Source organism: Parasteatoda tepidariorum, chromosome 8, assembly GCF_982258835.1.
Source record: "Parasteatoda tepidariorum strain Cologne lab strain chromosome 8, Ptep-v5.0, whole genome shotgun sequence".
In the NCBI taxonomy this organism is placed as follows: Eukaryota; Metazoa; Arthropoda; class Arachnida; order Araneae; family Theridiidae; genus Parasteatoda; species Parasteatoda tepidariorum.
The window spans coordinates 2,931,405-2,957,562 of record NC_141762.1 but is presented as its reverse complement, the minus strand read 5'-3'; the positions used below and the strand labels follow the sequence as shown (position 1 = coordinate 2,957,562).

The 26,158-nt window shown below is 30.7% G+C and overlaps 1 protein-coding gene across 1 annotated transcript in view; it reads right to left on the bottom strand.

Annotated features, from left to right (window-relative positions):
• LOC107442175 (bone morphogenetic protein 2-A) overlaps positions 1-24,335 on the bottom strand; it is a 30,064-nt gene extending 5,729 nt beyond the window's left edge. Inside the window, exons 1-6 of the mRNA XM_016055667.5 lie at positions 24,018-24,335; positions 16,464-16,690; positions 8,464-8,660; positions 6,863-7,075; positions 930-1,130; positions 637-846 (exon numbers count right to left, since the gene is read on the bottom strand). Of these exons, the coding sequence (XP_015911153.1) occupies positions 637-846; positions 930-1,130; positions 6,863-7,075; positions 8,464-8,660; positions 16,464-16,687 (1,045 nt within the window). The 5' untranslated portion in view covers positions 16,688-16,690; positions 24,018-24,335. The remainder of the gene's footprint in view (positions 1-636; positions 847-929; positions 1,131-6,862; positions 7,076-8,463; positions 8,661-16,463; positions 16,691-24,017) is intronic.
• Between the last annotated feature and the right edge of the window lie 1,823 nt (positions 24,336-26,158).

The window sequence follows — 26,158 nt, the reverse complement described above, 5'->3', positions numbered from 1 at the left end:
AATGTAATAATTCTTAAATAACTATTTATGACTCTCAATGATGACTTTTATGTCTTTATTTTTAAGGATTCTAAAAATGTATATTAATGGCAGTCTTACGGAATATTTCATATACAGGGTACTCGTTCAAGGAGCACCAGATTACAAAATTGAATAATTCTCAAAATATTGAGCATAAAAGGTGATATAAACTTTAAATTGATAGTGAAAACTGCATGGCTTTCAAATGTAATTTTGAAATTAGTAAATATAAATGTTGCTAACAGATGGCGTTGCACGCTATAAAGAGCTGTAAAACCAAACATAAGCTGCCAAAAAAGATTTACTATGCTGTATTGTTGCAATACAGAGTTCTTCTTCAGAGCCTTGTACAGAACACAACACCATCTTTCATTTATGTCGACTGTCCGGAATAAAATGTAGCGCCATCTGCTGTTAACTTTTATAACTTACTTCAAAAAATATGCATTTGAATTTTAAAGCTTTCACTATTAATACAGTTTTCATTTCCCTTGTTTTGTCGTTTGAGAATTACTATATTTTGCAATTGTGAATTCTTTGGTCGGATAACAAGCAAGTAAGGGGTAGTGATTAGAGATCACCCAGCATTCTTTGATTTCAATCAGTGAAGCTTACCTGCAAAGGAGACATATTCTAGTTCTCCCGTACAAGAAGATGAGGAGTTATCGGCTGATCTTCGCACCCTGTCTTCGACCAGAGAGTGTATACCACGGAATCTTTCTGACGTCCTCAAGTCCAGAGTTGGATAGGTGTAGTTGCTCAGAAACTGAGATAGAATCCTTTCACCACTTAGATTCACAAGATTCGGAAAAGGGTGGTATGGAGCTGTAAAGAACAATTCTTTTTTTTATCTCGTCTTCCGAATTTCTAATCTGTAACTATTATGTGCAAATTTTAATGAGACTTACGAATGTTAGATGAACAGTTCATGGCATCAAAATATAGATTTGGGTTGAGCTTGTTCCTGAACTCGTCTTCTACTTCAACACTAAATCCGTAGTTCTTGTTGGTGTGCTGAAACCAATGGGTGAGAGAAAGGGCTACGTTGAACTGAATCCACCCCTTATCATCCAATCGAATGGGTTTGGAATCCACTAATCGTTTCCGTTCTGAAATGAAAATTAAGGAAATCTTAAAAAAATCTTGTTGATGTCAATGTTTAATAGTGATATATTGGGTTGGCAACAAAATTCCGGCGCTTTTTTTTTCTTTTATTTTTATGGAGTATTCAGCATGTTAAGAAATGTTTTTGGCTAATATATTTTCCATCATTCGAAAGAGGTTGTTTTATTATACTCGAATTTATATTTGGTTATCAGAAAATATTCGATTTGATGTAGTATTGTATGGAAAAACATTATTCAAAGATTTCATTTACACTCATGTCCATAAGTTATGGATAATTCAGAATCACACGGAAATTGAACTAAGTAAAAATTTCTTTTGTGGAATTATCACACAAATCTTCAAGAATAATACGGAAAAAGCACCCTAAAATCCCTACTTAGAATATATATAATTATTAAATTAGATAATTATTTATTAAATTAGATAATTTTATTTAAGTACAGAATTGCTTTAGAATCTTTCTCCATACTTTCTTTAATAATTTCAATTAAAGCTTGAAAAATGGAAAATTTATGAGAAACAAGCAAACTAATGTCTTAACACATTTTTTTTAATAATAATTACTCAAATTAATAATTACCAGATGAATTCTATTTTTTTTTAACTGTATTTATAAAATTGGTATTTTTGGAATGCTACGAGGGCTGTTTCTTAAGTAAGATTTGTTTCGTTGTGTACACTAATAGGTGACGCGTGCGTCGTGTCCTGGCATCCCTTGGGAACAACTGTGCTCAGTTACAGCTGTGTAAGTAACCTATACGGTCAGTTCTGTGTCTTTAAAATGTTTAACAAATTGTCCGCGGCCTATGAGGTACGGTCAGTGATCCGCATTTAGTCTGCAAAAAATCTGCATACATTCATCTGCAGATTTGTGAAGTTTAAGAAGCTTCCTACTGGCACGCTGATATGAAATTTTGCTCCTCCATGACAATGACGCTTTCCACAGCTCAGTCCCGAGCTTTTTAAGAACTTTTTGACTGGGAAGTTCTGGACCACCCCTGCATACAGCTCAGACTTTGCACCAAGTGATTCTCTCAGTGCCAGTATCGTGATTTTTGTAAATGGTACTATGGATGTTTGTTCGTTATTTTTTGTTTAATAAATGGGCTTTATTTTTAACTCATGTCTGTTTTGTTTCTGAACCTTTATACTCCGGAGCTGGCATATTCTTAATGTATGAATATAAGAGTATATTGAAGATCACATGTCGGTTACAAATTTTTCTCTTATATATATATATATATATATATATATATATATATATATATATATATATATATATATATATATATATATATATATATATATATATATATATATATATATATATATAGTGGTGGCCAAAAGTGTGGACATTTTTTGAGAGTTTCATGTTTTTCACCTTTGTGTGCTTGTAGAATATATTAATTTTCGCTTAAATACAAATGTTTATGTATCAAAATGAAGGTAATTTAGTGTAAAATTTAATAATGAATACAGTATTACAATATCCGTATTACAAAAAAAGTTATGCAACTAATAGTAAGATCTATCTTAGATTTGCATTTTTTTAAAGTGATACTTACACAATCAATACTTAGTAGGATAACCCTTATTTCTTAAGACAGCTTCACAGCGTCTTTTCATCGAGTGAACGAGGGTTTGGAGTTCATCTTTCTTAATCACATGGTGCCAAGAATCAATTATAGCTTCAATAAATTGTCTTTTATTGGATGGACGTTTCTTTCGTACAAGAATTTTCAAACGTCGCCACAAATTTTCAATTGTATTGAGATCAGGGCTGATTCCTGGCCATGGTAATATATCTGTGCCTTTATTTTGAAACTATGCTTTGCATACTTTTGCTGTGTGGCATGGAGCTGAATCCTGCTGAAAAATAAATGGTGCGTTGTTAGGGAAGAGATCCCTGATGAAAGGTATAAATTTTTGTTTCAGAACAGTTTCGATGTATTTTTTGGCATTCAGGATGCTATCAATCACTTGAATTCGACCCACACCATCTGCAGACATACATGCCCAAATCATGACATTTGTTGGGTCCTTTGTAGTTGCTTCAATGCAATCAGGATGAAGTGCTTCATCTACTCTACGTATCACGTACTTTCTACCATCACTACCAAAGAGCGATATTTTACTCTCATCGCTCCAGATTACTTGCCTCCATTGATTTTCTGACCATTTAATGTGTTCTTTTGCCCACTTAACTCGTTTTTCACGTTGCTTTTGATTTAAATATGGTTTTTTCCTTGGAATTCCAGCTTGTAGTCCAAATCCTGATAACCTTCTTCTTATTGTTCTTGAACTTACTGCAATACCAGCTGCATTCATTTCACATCTAATGGCACCTGATGAAATTTTTCTATCTTGAAGACATAGCCGTTGAATTTTTCTATCGGCAGTAGCACTTGTGCATTTTTTTCGGCCTGATTTGGCTTTATTTTCCACTGATTTCATTTTTTCATAACGCAAACAGAACTTTCGTACACCAGAACAAGTCACTGAACCACCAACTTGTCTTGCAATTTCAGCATAAGAGAGGCCATTTTCTCTCAATATGACAATTCGACTTCTTTTTACAGATTGTCCAATTAGTTATTCTTGTTGATGACATTGTTTAAAATTAGTTTAATTTAAAAAAAAGGACTTTAAATATTCTTGTATAAATTCTTGTATGAAAAAAACGTCCATCCAATAATAGACAACTTATTGAAGCTATAATTGATTCTTGGCACCATGTGATTACGAAAGATGAACTCCAAACACTCGTTCACTCGATGAAAAGACTCTCTGAAGCTGTCTTAAAATATAAGGGTTATCCTACTAAGTATTGATTGTGTAAGTATCACTTTAAAAAAATGCAAATCTAAGATAGATCTTACTATTAGTTGCGTAACTTTTTGTTGTCATACAGATATTGTAATACTGTATTTATTATTAAATTCTACATTAAATTACCTTCAATTTGATGTATAAACGTTTGTATTTAAGTGAAAATTAATATATTCTACAAACACAAAGTTGAAAAACATGAAACTTACAAAAAATATCCACACTTTTGGCCACCACTGTATATATATATATATATATATATATATATATATATATATATATATATATATATATATATATATATATATATATATATATATATATATATATATATATATATATATGACTTAAACAAGTAAAAAAAGCTTAGCTACCAAAATTTGCTGACCAAGCTCGGATCGTATTCTTATAAGTTTAATGGGATACCTGCAAGTGACGTAGTGTGGGTGTCTCACTCTTGATTGGTTGTTATAACGTGGCTTTTGTTTACGTTAGCAACTATTCTTTCCACTCAGTTTCGAGTAAGTCACGCATCAATTTTCTTAGGTGACACACTTTATATTCTTTCACGAAGATTTCAATTCTTACTCTATATATTTCTTACTTAACACAAAGACTGGTACCAAGCCATGTAGAACATAAACTAACTTATTTTGCATCGAAGTTGCCAAGTACACAAACAAAATTACATTACTATAAAAATTAGTAAAATAAGTAAATAAGTAAAATAAGTGAAATAAAAGACGATAAAATAAGAAAAATAAAAGGCGTAGGCGAGAAAGAATTATATCTCATCACATCCCATGATACATACTGTATTTAATTAACTTCACGTTAATTAACATACTAACTTATGTGGAGAAACTTAGCTGAACTTTAACACGTCATTTTGTTCAGAAACGATCAGCTGACACTGATGTTTTGCTTCAAGAAAATAAATAAGAAAAAAACACTATAAAATGTACTACAATATGCAGAAAAATACTAAAAATTGAAATGTATCATTTTTATGTAATAGTCAGAAATAAATGATAATAATAATTTACCAATTGAATTAATTTTTTTAAAAAATATGTTTGCTGCATTTATGAGTTTATTTCTGTAAGCAAAGTAAAAATCGCATTTTCTGCCTTTAGATAAAGATCGAGTAGCAGGATATTAAATCTGACTTAAGTCTGATTTCGACATCTATGTTTCAATGTGTCCAAAATCGGGTTCAAAACTTCGTATTTTTTTGTTTTCGAAATTTGTTTTTGTCTGCAATATTAATTAATTTACTTTTTTGCTCCTTAAAAGAAGCCCAATAACTTTCGTAACAAATCTCACTATTTTAAGAGAATCGGAAGGAGTCTTATTAGGGTAATAGTTGTTTGGTTATTTCGTTCCTTATCACCACTTTTTGATCAAAGTCAAGAAAATCGGTTCCATCTCTTTTTTTCCTGATAAATATGGTAGGAGTCCGGAAAATAACAGTTTTTGTCCTATGGAAAAAAAGCAACGCAACCCTTTCCAAAAACTTAAAAAAAAAAAAAAAAAAAAAAAAAAAAAACCATTTCTAAACAATACGATACTTGCTCTTCAAGAAGAAGAAGATCACAGAAAACCACACATGTGTCCTATAACATCAGCTAATCATTATCAGTAAAATGGCTTATAAAAGTTGGGCTAAGTTTCTCTACATAAGTTTAGAATTTTAATCAACGATAAATTAATGAAATACAGAGCACACATCGAATGAGTTGAAATATAATTCTTTCTCGTCTACTTAACTTAAATTTATTATTTGATTATGTATTTAATTGTAACCGTGATGTAGTTTTGTTTTGTGTTACTGGCAACTTCGATGCATCATTAGTTTGTTTATGTTCCACGTGGCTTTGTGCCTGTCTTTGTGTCAAGTCTCTCTGTAAATATATATAGCTAAAGAATTGGAATCTTTGAGAAAGAGTCTTAATGAAAAAATTTAGAATGCATCACTTAAATAGAATTGATACTTGACGGGTTGGCCTACTCGATATAGAATGGAAAGAACAGTTGGTAACGTAAACAAATGCCACGTTTGAACAACCCATCTGGATCGACACATCCACACTACGTCACTTACTGTTATCTCATTGGAATGGTTATAAAATATAACTCGCATATCATTCTGCAAAAACATAAGTTTCATATTAAATGACGACATTTTGATCTGAATTGCTTGAAATACATGTTTTCTTTAAAAAAAAATTAATTTGAAATGTTTCTAATTTACTTAAATATAAATAAAACAGTGAATTTGATAGTGATTGTTATATATCTAGTGATGTTAATAAAACAATTTACTTCACCCATTTGACAAGTTTGCATATTGAGTTCAATTACATATTGAGTTTAAAAGTTTGAGCACACACTCAATGAGCAAAGTGAATACACACTCAATTTACATATTGAATTTAAAAGTTTTTTTTAGTATTCCTTTAGAGAGAATAATAAAACTGTATGCTATTTGAATTTAACAATGTATGTAAAATATATAGAAATATTAACAAAACAATGTATTTATTGAATTCAACGCCATGTTTGAAATATATCTAGAGGTATTTTTAAGACAGTTTACTTTTCGAATTTGCAATGTTTATAATGTATCGAGAGATCTTGTTGAAACAATTTGCTAATTGAATTTAATAATGTTTGAAATACATCTATAGATATTAACAAGGCAGATTACTTAGTGAATTTCGCAATGCTTCTATTCAATCTCTAGACATTCATGAAACACTTTACTCGTTGAATTTAATAATGTTTGAAATATATTTAGATATATTGAACAAGGCAGATAACTTATTGAATTTAACAATGTTTGAAATAGTATGTCTATAGAGATATAAATAAGACAGCTTACCTTTTCGATTGAATTTCAAAGGTTTAAGGTACTGATAGATTTGGACATTGATAGTTTGGGAGTTGATTATATCTGTCGTTTTCTTGAACAACCGGAGGATGGCCGTCTTTATGGTGACATCGGAAGGATAAGAGTTGAAAGGAAGATCGTAAAATATTCGAAGGCCATCATTTGAATCCCACGAAGATTTGTCAGTATTGTTAGGAATCGCACCTGTGTGAAAACGAATTTTTCAGAGACAGCCATTTTCTGATTGAAGATAAAAAAGATTTTCATGGTGTTGAATCATTTATATGATAAAGTTAATTTTAAGTGTCGTTGAAAATATATTTTATACATCTCTTATTACCAAAAATTACCATTAACAATACTGCGCAAAACAAAAATTTAGTATTTTTTACGCATAATTTTTTTAAACAAGGCTTTATAGAGCTAGTGGTTAAGGCACTGAGTTTTTATGAGATAAAACTAATTTTAAATATCATTCATTACTTATTTTGTTAATGAACAAATAGACTACAGGTTATAAAACCACCTGTTGCCCCACATAGAAATGTTCAGCTTAGAATACGCAGACTAATTTTTTCAAAGCTCTATTAGTAGATACACGAGGCTAAGGTGTTCAGCTACCATTTCTGTAGGACGGAGTTCTGAACCTAGAAGTGGCCTACCTAGCTGCAAATTCATTGACCAGGGAAGTAAACGTGATCGGTGCGTAATACTGACCACATTGCCATGGGTCAAGAAATTACGAAGTCCAGTGACCCCCATTGACCAAAAACTGGCTGTCAGGAAAGTCCGGCGCTTTTTTTTTCTTCTTTTAAGCAGACAGTTACATTGCATAGTAGGAAATATATTACTATGATTGATTTTATTAGATACGAAATTAGTTGCAATCATTTGATAAGTGTAACTTTAATACGCTTATGAGTGTGAAACTGAAATCAAACAAAAACTAAACGTTGAAGTTTGGTAATGATTAATCAAATTCAAGAATGATTAATTTGAACGATAACGTGGCTCAATTTCATACTGTAATACTTCAATGATGTTTTAGGACAGACATTTAGTTTTTGAGACTTCCTTTCTATGAATTATAAACTGAGTGTCCCAAAACTGTCCGATTATCTGGGAAGGAAAGCGAAAAGGTTGCTAATTTCTGTTTAGGAAAGGAAGTATGTATTCGGACTTGAGTTTCAGAATTAGTTTCGTAAATTGTCGACAGATGGTTGCTGACTGAATACACTATAAATCTGATAACATTGGTTAACACTAAAATATTGAAAACATTGATGAACACAGTTTTCGATGAATGTTTTCAGGTGTATGTCAAACCATATCAACCGACATATTTCTATGGACATCTCCTAGTTTTATTTTCAAACTAATGTTGATACAAATGTTATTTGATAGTTTTTCCTTTATAGCAGCGCCATCTGTCAGCAAATTTTGAAACTAATTTTGAAATTTGGTGAGATGAGTCCTTCATTCTCTTAACAAAACGCAGCAAATCGTGCATTTCTATCCTCTTCCGTTTTTCTTTCTCTGATTTATTGAATCGTTGGCGGTCTATTGAAGAATGCTCTATGATGGACACTTACAGGACGCATAGAAACTTCTCATCAAGATGAGTCCATCGGCAACATTCTCTTCCACTTTATTCATCTTCTCTACGAGCTTCGAATAAGTCAGTTGCTCATCCTCAGAGAAGAAGGATGTCGTTATGTTGGGTTGCCTGTTCAGGTGTAGATTCTGGAGAATCTGAGCCTGGATGGTAATCAGTCGTTCCTGCTTCTTTCTGCAACACAAAAATACAATCGATACAACATATTCCACAATAAGTTACAATATAATGTTGTTGTCGTCGTCGGCCATTAGAACGGATTGGGTGCGATTGTTCTTGTTTTCTAGTGGCGCCATCTATGGCCAAGAATTCTATTTCTTGCCACACCCGTTTATAGGGCGGACCCATTCATACATCCATTCATTCGTCTACAGATCGTAATTTTGATCTGAACTAGAGAACGATCGATCTCCAATTCGGTACCCCCAGAGATATTGATTTGTTATAGGAATATGGAGGACTTTGTGACCCGACAGATTAAACGCTCACCAGTCACCATTTACTTCACGAGGAGTCTTAGGCCGACTGGATTCGAACCCTCGTTCTCACAAACGTGAGTCCAGCTCCCTGCCAACCAGTCAATCCTTCCAATTCCAATATAATCTAATGAATATTGGCATTCGCGATCTCAAATACCCGAGAGATTTTTAAAAGCAAATTTTTTTCACATGAATGTAAATTACAGAGATAAGGTTAGATTTTCTAGAAAAAGACGTAAACTAATTATCCATGGATGCTAAAATTTCAATATTATTGTCTTTATTACTCAATTAAAATTAATTAAAAATAAGGATTTATTAGATACTGCAAACTTTTTCTAAAAATACAATTCATTTTTTAAGTAATAGCAAATTCAAATAATATCACTCACTTATTACTTACTATTCTGTCAGAAAATGTTTTGATTTAAATAGTTCAATGCGGAACAATTTTTTTTTTCTTCAAGTAAATATACTGTACAACCAAACTAATGATTTAATAAAGTATTTATAAGTTCAAAATTTTAAACGACATGCGTTTAAAGCAAACAAGTTTAGAATATTGTATAGCTTTAACTATTTTTATCTATTATACATTTTTATTCAAAATGTAAACTTTTTAATTGTTAATTTTCGATGAAACTATGCTTTAAACTTACCTAAGCAATCGGGTTAATAATCTATTTAATTCCTTTAACCCGGCAACTACTTCTTCAATCTCATCCTTTTCAAATTAATATAAGTAATATTATATAAAGGGTATTCTCTAATGACTGCCCTTTCAGCATATGTTTTTAGAGTCCAAATCAAAACCGAATTCAACAAAGTGTATTTATAAGGAGTTGCAAATTAATATTTGAAGTAGGAAAAAAAAAAATCAAAAACTAGGTCTCAATCACTTCTGAAGAAGGGGGAATTAAAAACATCAAAACCGGTTTGAATGTAAGAGGAAACAAAAAGAAGATCATTATTAGAGACACTTCCAAGTTATATCAAGCAATCATACTGGTTTTAATGTTTTTCATTCAGTCTTTCTCAAACTATTTCATGAATTTCGTTAGTTTTTAGTTTCCTTATACTAATTTGCGACCTCTAATTAATAGGGATTAAAAAAAAAGTTCATGTTCTTGTTATAGAAGCAAATTACTATTTTTCGTTTTTCTTTCTAAATTAAAGTGAATCTGCGCTAAAATAATTACCAATTAAATTGCAACATCCATGGGTGCTGGCAGTCGTATTTCAACAGGAAAAATAGCCGTGGGTGCCAAAAGATTTGGAACCACAACCACTGCCACGCGCCGATAAAATTTTGTTCTTATGTTTTGATGCCGCATCGTCTCGTACCTTTTCTCTTCTGGGTGGGCATCTCACCAGAAATACAAAAGATGCTCTTCTTCAAATTTAAAAAAAAAAATCAGAGTCGGCTGCCATTTGATGTTCTTATTATAGTTTTCAAATGTGATACCTTCCCCCGTCGTATGACGTTTTACTTCGAAAAAGGGGAAAAGCGCGGAAGTGATATTTGAACCTTTTGTTTTTGTCTCACAACTTAGCCTCATAAGATGACTTAGATGCGTGGAAAAATAAAATGGCTAAGGGGGATGTTCTTTTTTTCCCTTCTATTCCTTCGAATTATTTTCCCGCCACGCGCGTCGTATGGGACTGGTTACATGACGTAACTGATTTGTGGGAAAAGAGAGCGATTCGCAGACTCTAAGAAAAACACGCAAAAAACAGTCTGCAAAGGTGGTACATAACACAGTTCTTTGCTTCTTCGGCTTTTTATGTCACTTACTCATTTTCAACCAAAGGAAGCGTGACATTTTTCTCTTTTTTTTTTCCTTTTTCCCTCCCCCCGTAAAAAAACGTCTCGTGTCCTTGTTGTTTCTGACTTTCCCAGACTGCTTTTACTCTTTTGGATCAAAGAACGAATGATTCTTCGAAAGTTGTTTTGAGACTCCTTTTTCCAGGTATTGATGGCAACAGTTCTGCTGGCTTGTTTTTTTTTCGTTTCTTTTTTTTTTCCTGTCTACGTTGAAGTTTAGCTTAAGTTGTTTCTTTTAATGATGTGCAACATTTGTCTAACAAAACGGACCCAAGATCATGTCTGGACCAGAGCTGACATAAAAATATTCTTAAAGATAAACGGAACAAGGATTAAACTTAAGCGGCAGTGGTGTAAATAACACCCCCTCTGCGCACAAGGTTTGAGGGCGCATGATCCAAAAATAATACAAGGAGGTGCACAACCTGCGGCCCGTGGTAGCACCTGAGCATATTAAAAAACTATTATAATTTTTTATGCAAAAATTCACTTTATAAATAAAAATAACCCTTAACTAGTGAATTACTTGTATTATCAAGATAAGTTTCATTTCAATGTTGTTACTCAGTAAGTGTGTATTGTGTTCCAATTTAGCACTTTTTCTAAATTCCGCCTTTTCATCGCGATTATTATTAATTCTTTATTCATTCATATTCAAATAATCTAAATTAAAATCTATAAATTGATATAAATTAAAATAAAATGAATGATTATAAATTCCTAAATGTCTTTTCATAGTGTTTTTGCCTCATATTGTAATTTTAAACAGTTGTGCTAAGTCTAAGATAGGGCGCATTTATAATTCTTGCAGGGGGCGCATCTAAGTTTGAGGTTTTGATAGCTTGCTGTATTATTTAGGGTTTTTTGATAGCTTACTGTATTATTTTGAGGTTTTGATAGCTTACTGTATTATTTTGAGGTTTTGATAGCTTAGTGTACTATGTATACGACAAGATGGGCACGTCCAACTATGACCAATGATTTAAGGGAAGAAGACAAAGAAATTTGTAGCGAAAGAGGAACGGAGAATCAAGGAAAGTGAATAAAAGCAACTTATTTGACATATTGTAGTACAGAAATGAATTTTTTTTAAAAAATTATTTTTTTAAAAAGCTTTCTATCACAGTGAACCACAGAATCCATGCCAGTTTGAAATCTTCGTCAAATTTAATACACTCATGTTTCGCATGCTTTGTTCCCTCCTGTATAAAAAGTGACTTTTCCGCTTAGATTTCGAACTACCCGTCAGTTCATCATGATGGAATATTTATTTTCTTATTCGGTAAAATCGTGTGTGCTGACGTAAAAAATAACTCAGTGGTAGCGGTATCTTGGGGTAGAATCCCCCTGCTGTGGTGCTAGGGGTGAGAGTTTTCCTCTCCATGTAACGCCAAACACTGGTTCGTTCTATCAAGAAGTGAAGGCTAGTTTGTGTCAATGTTTGATCCATGATTTCATGTGTCTTCTGGGTTAAGTTAATTAAATTGTATGCAATTCAACATGGAAAGTCGTGAACTCAAAAATGGGTCTGCTGTTCCACACCGGTCATAAAAAAAAATCTGACTATAAAAATCTTACACTAAATCAGTTCAGTGGTTCGAATCATTGATTTAAATTATCGAGTCAGTAATTAGCACGTGAATCAGTCGAATGCATATTTTTTCACATTAAGGGAAACTGAGATTGTGCACCTATTAAAACGAACCCGTCTTTATTTAGAGCACTGCATAATTTTTGTTATTTGGCAAACAATGTAAAAAACGTTAGAAGAACAAAAGGAAAAAAAAAACCCGAATCAATTCCCAACTCTTCTGTTCAATCGAATATATTTGAGACAAGACAAACGTTCTGACTAATAAAAATCAAAGAAAATGAATTGGAGACATCTATTAAAACGAGATCGAAACGAGTTAAATTAGTACGTGATATTATTTTATGTCATTCTATGAGCCATGCGAAGAACGTTAGAAGAACAGATATTTTTAAATATTTATTTTAGTTCTGTGTGTGCAGCAAGCTAGCTGTTCGTAACCAATCTAACAGTTAAAATTAATTCTTACACTTAATCAGTTCAGTAATTCCATTAATCGATTTTAGTTACCAAATCAAATCCCAACTCTTCTGTTCAATCGAATATATTTGAGACAAGACAAACGTTCTGACTAATAAAAATCAACGAAAATGAATTGGAGACATCTATTAAAACGAGATCGAAACGAGTTAAATTAGTACGTGATATTATTTTATGTCATTCTATGAGCCATGCGAAGAACGTTAGAAGAACAGATATTTTTAAATATTTATTTTAGTTCTGTGTGTGCAGCAAGCTAGCTGTTCGTAACCAATCTAACAGTTAAAATTAATTCTTACACTTAATCAGTTCAGTAATTCCATTAATCGATTTTAGTTACCGAATCAAATCCCAACTCTTCTGTTCAATCGAATATATTTGAGACAAGACAAACGTTCTGACTAATAAAAATCAACGAAAATGAATTGGAGACATCTATTAAAACGAGATCGAAACGAGTTAAATTAGTACGTGATATTATTTTATGTCATTCTATGAGCCATGCGAAGAACGTTAGAAGAACAGATATTTTTAAATATTTATTTTAGTTCTGTGTGTGCAGCAAGCTAGCTGTTCGTAACCAATCTAACAGTTAAAATTAATTCTTACACTTAATCAGTTCAGTAATTCCATTAATCGATTTTAGTTACCGAATCAAATCCCAACTCTTCTGTTCAATCGAATATATTTGAGACAAGACAAACGTTCTGACTAATAAAAATCAACGAAAATGAATTGGAGACATCTATTAAAACGAGATCGAAACGAGTTAAATTAGTACGTGATATTATTTTATGTCATTCTATGAGCCATGCGAAGAACGTTAGAAGAACAGATATTTTTAAATATTTATTTTAGTTCTGTGTGTGCAGCAAGCTAGCTGTTCGTAACCAATCTAACAGTTAAAATTAATTCTTACACTTAATCAGTTCAGTAATTCCATTAATCGATTTTAGTTACCGAATCAAATCCCAACTCTTCTGTTCAATCGAATATATTTGAGACAAGACAAACGTTCTGACTAATAAAAATCAACGAAAATGAATTGGAGACATCTATTAAAACGAGATCGAAACGAGTTAAATTAGTACGTGATATTATTTTATGTCATTCTATGAGCCATGCGAAGAACGTTAGAAGAACAGATATTTTTAAATATTTATTTTAGTTCTGTGTGTGCAGCAAGCTAGCTGTTCGTAACCAATCTAACAGTTAAAATTAATTCTTACACTTAATCAGTTCAGTAATTCCATTAATCGATTTTAGTTACCGAATCAAATCCCAACTCTTCTGTTCAATCGAATATATTTGAGACAAGACAAACGTTCTGACTAATAAAAATCAACGAAAATGAATTGGAGACATCTATTAAAACGAGATCGAAACGAGTTAAATTAGTACGTGATATTATTTTATGTCATTCTATGAGCCATGCGAAGAACGTTAGAAGAACAGATATTTTTAAATATTTATTTTAGTTCTGTGTGTGCAGCAAGCTAGCTGTTCGTAACCAATCTAACAGTTAAAATTAATTCTTACATTTAATCAGTTCAGTAATTCCATTAATCGATTTTAGTTACCGAATCAAATCCCAACTCTTCTGTTCAATCGAATATATTTGAGACAAGACAAACGTTCTGACTAATAAAAATCAACGAAAATGAATTGGAGACATCTATTAAAACGAGATCGAAACGAGTTAAATTAGTACGTGATATTATTTTATGTCATTCTATGAGCCATGCGAAGAACGTTAGAAGAACAGATATTTTTAAATATTTATTTTAGTTCTGTGTGTGCAGCAAGCTAGCTGTTCGTAACCAATCTAACAGTTAAAATTAATTCTTACACTTAATCAGTTCAGTAATTCCATTAATCGATTTTAGTTACCGAATCAAATCCCAACTCTTCTGTTCAATCGAATATATTTGAGACAAGACAAACGTTCTGACTATAAAAATCAACGAAAATGAATTGGAGACATCTATTAAAACGAGATCAAAACGAGTTAAATTAGTACGCGATATTATTTTATGTCATTCTATGAGCCATGCGAAGAACGTTAGAAGAACAGATATTTTTAAATATTTATTTTAGTTCCGTGTGTGCAGCAAGCTAGCTGTTCGTAACCAATCTAACAGTTAAAATTAATTCTTACACTTAATCAGTTCAGTAATTCCATTAATCGATTTTAGTTACCGAATCAAATCCCAACTCTTCTGTTCAATCGAATATACTTGAGTCAAGACAAACGATCTGACTATTAAAGTTCATTCTTACACTTAATCAGCTCGGTAGTTCCTATGATCGATTTGAATCACCGAAACAATTACCAACTCTTTTATTAAATCGAATATATATTTTAGTCAAGACAAACGATCAGAATGTTAAAATTGAATGAAAATGAAACTTCGATTAAAACGGGATCGGTTTTAATTAGTACGTGATATTATTTTATGTCATTTGATGAGGGACGCGAAGAACAGAAGAAAAAAAAATCGTATTTATTTTAGTTCTGTCTGTGGCAGCAAAACTTGTGGTATGACAAACGATCTGACTATTAAATTTGATTCTTACTACGACCCCAGACACAACATCGTAAAAATAACAAGGTGCGATGGGGAGGGGAAAGAGGCCGGCGCGTACTCTTCGAACCTTTTTGCCAGACGTTTGGGACATCTGCCAGAGCGTGAACATCGCAACGTAATTAATTATATTCTTATTTTGTGTCTCTTTCTGTCTCTTTAGAACACAGATTTTGATAAAATTTTCCAAAGACGTAACTTTTGATATCCTTTATTCGAAACAGCATTTATATTTCGATTGCTATTGCTGTCGATAATCATCGCTATATTCGCTTTCTAATATTTTATATTAGAGAGCTTTCTAATATTGGAAACAACTCCTTTTTGCTGATATAATCGTGTGAGCTGATGAAAAGATTGCATCTTTTATTTTCCACATTTTTATTTTCTTTTTTTTTCAGGTATTCTTTTTTCGGATTTTTACTATTTTTATTATTATTTTTCTCTTTTTCCCCTTTTTTCATAGTTCTGTAATTTTTTCCTTGTTTTCTCTACATTTTGAACTATATATATATATATATATATATATATATATATATATATATATATATATATATGCATGCAAGAATTTATGATCTTAATTGAAGGAAACACAAGTCATTTCTACAGACGAGGCACAAGTAGGCCTCTTTTAAGTTTTATTTAGCATCTTATGAGAAATTCTTATGAGCTAGGTTTTCCTTATCAGGGTCTTGGTCATTCGGGCAGTAGTTTTGCTAGTAGTTACATCATGAAAAAGCCACACATTTTCGATGGCTCCCTCTATTTAACCAGGGATTCTGAAAGGGGATGGGTTGCAAGAATATCTTTAATCAAACAGAGAAAATTTAGAGATTTTGCTATGTTGGAACTTTTAGGATTTTGTCGGTGAATATTTTTCTAAGATAATCTCTATTAACTTCAAAAAGAAATTGTTTAATTGGCAACTTAACTTTTAATGGCTTTGTGTAAGAACGATTTCTACGTCTTCAAATTACTATAAAAGCTATTATCATAAATGAAGTGAAATGAGATTACCTTTCTCTGTTGAGAAGTTGTAAAGCATGAATGAGATGATCATTCTCTATATCGGACAAACTTGTGTTGGAAAGATTTGAAGAAATATTAACCATGGTGTTCACGTCCACTTCAGCCATAGATGAAATATTTAAAATTCTGACAACATTGGGACGCAAGAACTCGGGGAGCGTCCCGTATCCACACACAGAGGCAATGAGGCAAAAAAAGTACAAGCAATACATTTCCTGAAAAAAAAAATCAAAATTTGGAATGTAAGACAGAATGTTTAGTAAGAAATTGTGACTGTGCAATGTATAATATAATCTGCTAGAAAAAAAGGTGCATTTACATATTCTGGGTTCACTCTAAGCATTAATGGTTTTTATGTTCAAACTAGGGGGCCCCCTGTTCACTACCGCTCACCAACCCCGATGATTGCTTCTCAATAATTGTTGTTTCTTGACAGAAAACAGTTAAAACTATTCTCTTAGGTACTATAAAAAATTCTGTTGACCTGTGCCTCCACTTACAACGTCCAATATCTATTAGTATTATAAATATTTAGATCTAATGATGAACAGAAGAAATTTTTCTAAGTAATCATTTTTTAAAATAACATTTATGTTGTTATATTGTTTAAAAAATGTTTTTGATGAATTCACAGCCTTAATTTAATATTTTTGCTCAACAAACGGGCGGCTTGTATCTCATTGCGCATGAAGCTGATCGTTAAGTTCAAAATCATGTAACAGATCTTTTTAACTGTAATTTATAAAAGTACATATTAATGTTATTGGCGCAAAATAATGATTGTAAAATGGTTAATAAGATTGGACCACCTTTCTAAATAACTTTATCTTAAAATGTTGCGCAGAATTACATTATAATAATAATAAAAAAACAACAATCCTTATAATTTTACACTTTTGAATTAAGAGCGTAATAATAGCGGTACAGAAAAATAAAATTAAATTAGAGATACAAAAATATTGATAGAAAACAATACTTTTATTAGTTTTATGCTGATGACAACTAAAACAATGTGGAAGTGAATGAGGAAAAACTGGATCTTACCATGTGATTTTTCGATCAATACAAATGCACGGAAAACAATTTAAAATTGCGAGTCCATCATTAGATTTTTATATATAGTAAGAAACTTTAAGTTCACAACAATTTAAAAAATAAAAAATTTTAGACCATTCACTACTTTTAATTATTGAATAACGTTTGCAAATAAATGGATTGGAAAGAGGGGGGATAGTGTTGATAACATTTATGAACTGGGAAAGAAAGTTTATTTAATTTTGAATGTATATCATTATATTTTTTTTTTAATTTTAAACTTCATTTTTTATTATACTTAACTGATACAGGCACATTTATTTCTTCAAAAATTTCGGATTTTTTTTTATCCCATTTTTCTATTTTTCTTGCAAAAGCTCTTAGCATTTTCGTGCAATTGCAAAAATTGAAAATTTTTTTAATGATCGATGTCGTTCACTTTTCAATTGGTTATATACTGCAGTCACTCACTGTAAAAAATGCATACTGAATTTTCACGAAACTTTCTTCGTTTTTGACGAAACCGTTTCTTGCTATATGCTCCGAGCGGACGTTTCGTCAAAGTGACGAAATAACTATCGTCACTTCTCCAAGGAAACGAATTTCGTCAGTTGTAAAGAAATATTTCGTCTTTCTATTCACCCCCCCCCCCCCAAAAAAAAGGTTGAATGTATCCAATTTTTATAATAATCACTTTATCATGGGGACCATGTCTTTAGGTCAGTGTCACACCTTAATAACAGAAGATAAACAAATAGCAGAGAGAAATTTGACCCATGCCCGAAACGGGATACTACTTGGTTCGAGGTCAGCTCCTAGATCCCCACACAGCCCGGTCGACTACCAGTCTTTATCCTAGTTTCGTCATTCTAGTTGCCACAATGCATTACTCTGAGGTTTAAAGTCCAAGAAACATTTTCGTCATACATTTGAGAGTTCCCATTTCTTCACAAATCACGTGATTTCTTGACGAAATAATTCTCAAAATTAACGAAATTTGTGAATTGTCGAAAGTGAGAGTTTTATTTTTGTAAATGCTTGACATATCAAGATTAAGGGAATGAGCACAATATAAATTTTTGTAAAAAATTGTTTCTTAATCCTGCAAGTTTGAGGAGGGAAATTTGACGATTTATTTACATTAGGTTTTTTTTCTCATTATTATAAATTTTTGCATTTATTCTAACGATAAGGATAGTTTCTTCTTTTCCATTCGATCAACTGCAGATTTAATTCATTAGGATGATTTCGTTGAAGGATTTCATCCCTTAACCTCTAAGTTTATATTTTTTTAAATTGTATTTCACTTTCTACAACCGTCGTTGAACAGCTGACCCATTTTCGTTTTTACGGCTACTATTCAACTCATTAACCTTGTAATTTTGAATCTAATCCAGAAGACAAGGGAACTCCTGGATCAACTATTGAGAGAAATTTGCCTTCGTAGATGAATTTTTGATGGAACTAACCCGCATTTACGTTCCATGGAGAGGAAAACCACCCACGGATCCCACGGTTAGCCCGACGGTGAGGGGATACTAACTCATGATCCGTCTATTACTGAGGATATTTTGCGTCAGCACTGTGGTCGGGGAGAGCCGGGGGCGGAATTCGAATCAACCAGTCATCGCTGGGGTTCGAATCCGGTTCACCTCATTGGAAGGCGAACGTTCACTGAGTCACACTGGCTCTATTTTTAATTGACAAAAGAGTATGCAAACGAAATCAGCCAAATGGTACTTAAAAATGCGGCATTTTTCGGCACTATTCAGCATGAAAAAAGGAGAATAAGCATTAAAGGTCCCAAACTCCTGACTAATCTATTTTGTACCTTTTTCCAGATTACGGTCCTCCCCCCCCCAAAAAAAAAAATTCTGAAGGTCAGGAATGCAAATCAGATCAGAAAAAAATCCAGGAAAGCATAGTTTGTTCCAAGAATGCACTTTTTCCCCGCCTGATTTCATAACTTCTAATATATTCTGACAAAAATACATTTAGTAATAACTTCTGATGAAATTAATGAGTCTATTTAAGTTTAACCACTCGAGCCATTGACGTAATAAAGGTTTTGTATTGTTTTGGTAAAGTAAATTTATTAAAATACGCTAATTGTATATTAACGATCTTCTTTCAACATTTTAGTTTATTGAATGGTCTCCTTCAACATGCTCATTTTTCCTTTGCCACATTGGCTTGACTTGTTAGAAAATAGTAGTTCCCGTAATATAGTAGATGTCTAAAAGCAAGTAGTTTTGCATTTATATTAAATGTTAGGTAGTAGTAAGAATTATCCAACATACGAATTTTAAAATCATAAGAGACAAATTGGAATTTTTCATTTTTATTAAGCTTGTTAAATTCTTGCCAAACAAACACAGACATGAAATTTTAAATATTTTGAAGATGGTTGGCGAAAATTAATTCGAAAACTAAGCACTTGTTTGGCTTGAAGCAAAAGAAAAGATAAAATTAGATCGTTGGATACTGAAGGAAGTATGGCCAAATAAAACTTTTTCTTTAAATGTTAATTTTTTTTCTTCGAATTTTACACTGAAAATGCTTGATACATTTGCAATGATTTTAAGGAAAGATCGTAAAACATGGCACGATAAAATATCTAAAAAACTTTTAAAAAGTTATACAAATTAATTTTTACTTCAAAACCATAGAGGCCCTTTCTGTAACTCAAATTTCGGAACTTGGAGCCTCAAGAGCCCCTCTTTTAATCCGCTTCTGTTTTTCCGAGCGGGAAAAACAGAAAGGAGTTTAATTGCATCAAAGTAGACAATGAATGCCGCTCTTTCGTGACTGTGTCAAGAAACACCCACAAGGTTAAAATAAAAACATTTAAAATCAGCACATAAAATATTTTTGCAGTATTTAATAATATATATGTTTTTTCACGACGTTTGTTTTTAAATTATAAAGGTTAAGATTATGTATATAATTTAGCTAACATTGAGTTTTTTTTAAAAAAATTCTATTTTATCAGTGAGGCTTGACTTCTGGGAACGATCAGTTCACCGTGGGCATAAAAAGGCTAAATTGGAATTATGATCCAATCCAAGAAGACTAGTCACTACTATCATGTTCTCTAACAGCTCCTCGAATATTACTTTTTAAAAAAACTGTATTTTCAAGTAATAAAATCCAATGATTTGATCAAAAGTTATTACCTTTTTTATTATTTTGTACGTCCTATATTTTAAATGATGAAGCATTTCCTTTTATTAGCTCCGATAGTGTATATATATACTTCTCTTTTCAGAATAAAAAATATTAAACAATACAGCTTTTTTTTATTCACCTACTTAATGATTTGGCATTTTTTGTAACATGGAAGGCGTGTTAAAATAAAAATATACAATAATATCGCTTCTTTTTCGTACCCTCTAAAGGTTTGACCAAGTATGTTGTTTTTGAGTTATTAAATGACAAAAAAAATCTTAGTATAATACTTTCATTTCTTCGGAAATTTTTCGATTCGCACAAATCTTTGGATAAATTAATTTGAAATTAAAATATTTTAAGTAATGTAAAAGTCCGTATACTTTATAATACCAAAAGTTTTTGATCGTTCATAACAGATTTAGTAAGTATGAAATTGCTTAGGTTTGGGTACAAATTGATTTTGAATTAACTCTAATCAGACCAAATTAAACTGAATAAAAAATCTGAAATCTAATCGACGATTTTTTTCTGTTGTAAAAAAGTGAAAAAGAGAAACATCTATATTAACCAATGCGCGTTTAAATTCACAGAAAATATGAATTACTTTTACTCTTAAGAATTTTAAATTATCTTTTAAGGAGCAACATACTTTTAAATTAATTACGATTAAATTTAAAATTGCAAAGTTAAAAGAAAATTAATGAATTAGATAGTTATCCTTTTTTATTGTTATGAAAAGCGCACTTGCTAGAAGGTTAAATGTAAACCCTAAAAAAGGAAAAGAATCTGAAGGAAAAAAAAACGGAAATCATGGAAAATTTTAATTTATTTAATTATGAATTAATATCATATTATCATTAAATGAGCTATTTAAAAATAAATTCATAACCTAAAATACAATATAAAATTTTTTCTTAAATTAGAATAGACATGCCTTTTCATGTTGTTAGATATAAAGTATCATTTGATTATTTTTCTCTCGATATAATCTGATTTTAAGATTTGAATGATCTTAATTTATTTGGTCACAAAACAAATTAATTCGAAATTATGTTTAAACAAACAGATTTTGCTAAATAAAATGCATTTTCAAGCCGTTGCTACAAATTTAAAAACAAAATATGAGAAATCATTTTAAATAATTTCATTTTCTCACTTCCTTCTTCTTCTCTCTCTCTCTCTCTCTTTTTTTAAATTTTTTTTTTAATAGTCGTCTGAATTGCAAACAAATTTTAAATTTATCTATTGATATATTGATACATAATCAACTGAATATTCAGTTGATTTCACGAATCATTTGGGTATGATAAATTGAATTGATATCACAAATAAAGAAACAACCAATTTGAAAAACACATTTGAAAGACATTATAACCAATTCCATAAAATATGCTTATTCAGCTAGACATGCGAAATATGGAATCATTCAATCGTTTCAATTTTAATATAATTTCTGGATTGATTTTAACAATTGAATCATCACCTCTCTCGACTATTTTTAATTATATTTATCACTAACAGTATAACAAAAACTTTCGATTCGTAATGTAACCTTCATATTTATTTATTTAATTATTTTAAAGTTATATTTGATATTATTTCACATTGTTCAGAAGGAAAATGTTAAGATAATACAAATTATTTATTATTTAAATTTTTAATTATTTATTAAGTAAATATTTTCGTAATATTTGCCATTAGTTGTAATGATCTAACTGTAACTTATTTATTAAATAAATAATCCCAAGAAACTGAAGCGGTTTTAAACTGACTGTTATTTACTCTTTATAAATTTTTTGGAAGTGAATGAAGTTCTTAATAAGGTTATATTTCATGTAGTTAATACATAACTATCAGGAAAATATTTGAAAATTTCGAAGTTTCCCTTTTCTAATTAACAGTTTAGGTTTCTTTTTATTTATTACCTCTTGTTGTTTTTTTAAAAAGAAATGTTTAAAAACTTTTAATAGCTTATTTCAATTTTATAATTCTGTTTAAACTTCAAGGGTTTCATTAATAAATTGTTTTTTAAGTCTCATAAAGTGTTTTATATTTTTTGAGCCAATGCACCACTCTTGCTTAAATTTTAGACAAATAATGCAGAAATTTAATTAAATATTTTAAATATAATATTCTTGATAAAAAAAGTATATTGTTTTTAAAATGCTTAAAATACTTATGTATGATTTTTAAATAATATTATTTAATAAAAACTGTATGTATAATTAAAACGATGCTTATGAAGGAAAAAAAACACGTTTTTGATTCTAAAAATAATTTAATTCCTAAAATACTTCTTTTTGTATGATATTTTTAATTGATGCACATATTTTTTTTAATTGGCAACTATGATTAAAATGCTATGTTTGATTTAATTGATACGCATAAAAACTTGTGAATGATTTTTAAAATGAGTAAAGTTATAAAATGCCTCATAATTTAAACATTTTTTTTCCAAATGATATGCATGTTTTGTATTGATAAATATCTAGGATTTAAATGACACTTATGAAAAATCATGTATATGTCTCTTTTAATCATATGTTTGATAAAAACACTGATGGTAAGGTTTTCAAATTTCATATATATATATATATATATATATATATATATATATATATATATATATATATATATATATATATATATATATATATATATATATATATATATATATATATATATATATATATATATATATATATATATAAAATTATATATATTTATTATATATATTTATTATATATATAATATGATTTCTTAAATGATCATATAAGTTTTTTATAAATTCATATGTAACTATGAGTAATTTTAAAAATGAACAACATTATAAAATGTTTCATAATGTATGAATGGTTAAACGATGTGGATTTTTTGTTAAAAACTTATATGCGCGAGAAAAAAGGTAGAACATTGAAAATGGCTAAAATTTATAACAAAAATATGAAAACTCAACCAACATTTAATACAATTAATGTATTAAATGATTCAAAATAAATGATTTTTTAAATGATTTAATTAATCTGATCTGTGTAGATGAATAAAAATGAATAAAATTATTTAACGTTTCATAATATATAAATGATGAGTATATTTTGTGAATTTATGCATTTAATAAAATATTTATTACTTTCAAAAATGAATTGAACTTTGCCTGATAAAAAAAAATTAAAAATCAATAAACCAATAAAGTGGTTCGTAATACATATTTTTTAAAATTATGAGTATGATTTTAAAAATGAATTAAACTATAAAATGTTTCTGTAGATGACGTATATAGATTTTATTTTTCAAAATGGTTAAAATGATATGACTAATTATATAAAGAACACTTACCGGTCTAAGCAGATGATTTTTATTTTATGAGGCGCGATGTCTCTGTTCGAATTCATATACTTGGGTAAAGTGAAGGGAGGTGCGGCCTATGGTAGTACCGCCTACCCGCCGTCACCAAAACTTTCTTCTAAATATTGATACAAGTGAAGATATGAACTTGTCAACGCCTGCAATTCTCCCACACACATTCTTCATGTTTATAATTCATAGTCGGTCTCTTACTTCAAAGTAATAAGTAAACAATTCTGTGTTCAGTGGTTTAATTCATCCCGAATTAAACCACTGAACACAGAATTTTCTTACGACGAAGAAATGATCGACTTGAGTTTGCAAAATTCGATATTTTAATGCAGACACCGTCACACAAACAATATTTTACAATCGTTGTCAATCTTAAACAAAATTTTAAAAAAAGGCATGGCTGACAACTACGCCCTTTGAATATAATATTTTTCAGTATTAGTAAATATTAATTAAATGTTAACTATCTGTATGTGCCAACTACTGTTTGAATAACATTCTTATCAGCATTAGTTGTATACTTAACTATACATAGCTGTTAACCACGCCTTTTGAAGTATATAGTTTTTTTAATGATAGTTATACATTAATTAAATGTTAACTATCTATGACAACTACACTATTTGAGGATCATTTTTACCAGCATTAGTTATAAACTAATTAATTGTTAACTATCAATAACTGTTAACTATGTTCTTCGAGGATCGTATTTTTTTAGCATTACTTATAAATTAATTAAATGCTAAATATCTATGAATGCCAACTAAGCTCTTTAAAGATCATTATTATAAGTACATAAACTAATCAACTGTTAACTATCAATGGCTATTACCTATATTTTTCGTTAACGTCCATGCCAGGCATGTTTTAGGACTCATTCCTGTTCTCTGTATATTGTACTCAGACTTAAAAATAATGAAAAATCCATTTTCAAAACTCCGTGTCTCAAAATCTGTTCATTGCTTAAAACATCGGGCGCATGAGATATTTAGATCAGGAACTACTAAGTATCAAAATTTCAGGTCAATCAGCAGGATCCTCATATAAAATGAGTGGATAAAACTTCTAAAAAGCAACAAAAGTAAAAGAATTTTTTTGTGTCTAAGCGCTTCGTTCGTCGCAAAAGAAGAATGCTAAAACAGTGATGGCTTCGATCCGGTGGAACGAGATTTATTTCTATTTTTATTTTATAAGCGTCGTTGAACAGGCGACCCATTTTTTGGGTTACTAACATTCAACTCGGTAGCCCTGTCATTTTGAACCCAATCCAGATGACAAGGGAACTTATGGATCAAGTATTGGGAGAAATTTGCTTTCGTGAAGGACTTTTGGAGGGATTTGCGTTACATGGAGAGGAAAACCACGAAAACCTCCCGCAGTTAGCCTAACGGCAAGGGGGCTCTAACTCATGATCCTTCTACCACTGAGAATGTTTTACGTCAGCACTGTGATCGGTGAAAATCGTGTGCGGAATTCGTATCGATCAATCATTCGTATCGATGATTCGAACCCAGGACAGCTCATTGGAAGGGCAACACTCAATACCCTGAGCCACCACGGCTTGGAATGAGATTTGAGAGTGATTGAATTTAAAAACTAGCAGTCCAGAATAATAATTAAAAAAAAGGAGCGTCCTGGAGGAATTTTCAATTGTAGGCCTGGGCCAACCCTGGGCTGCCGAGGCCAAATACGTTGATCATGAAATTAATTATGAATTAGTTTTTAAATATTTATTTAACGTAAACAATTCTAAAATTTTTATTTAAGTATATCTGAATTTGTTAATTCAGAGTTTTCGAGTCTGATTTCGTAACTCAAAATACTGTCTGCAGAAATTAAATAGCATATTTGAGGTCTCCTCTTCAAACCATTAAGTTCCTAGAGCCTGAAGATCCGATCATTAGATCAAAGGTTATTAAGAGTGGTTCGTTTTTTTTAAAATTTTTCTGGACATTTCAATATTTTGCTGCCGGTGAGGACCTTCAAGAGCATTAGTTAGAATAGTTGTAGTTTTTAACTATTTTGATCATTATGCATCAGTTTGAGAGTACGGTGGGTATTTCGTAACACTTTCTGCTCTAATTAATTATACCATCCTATCAATTTACGACTCATCGAAC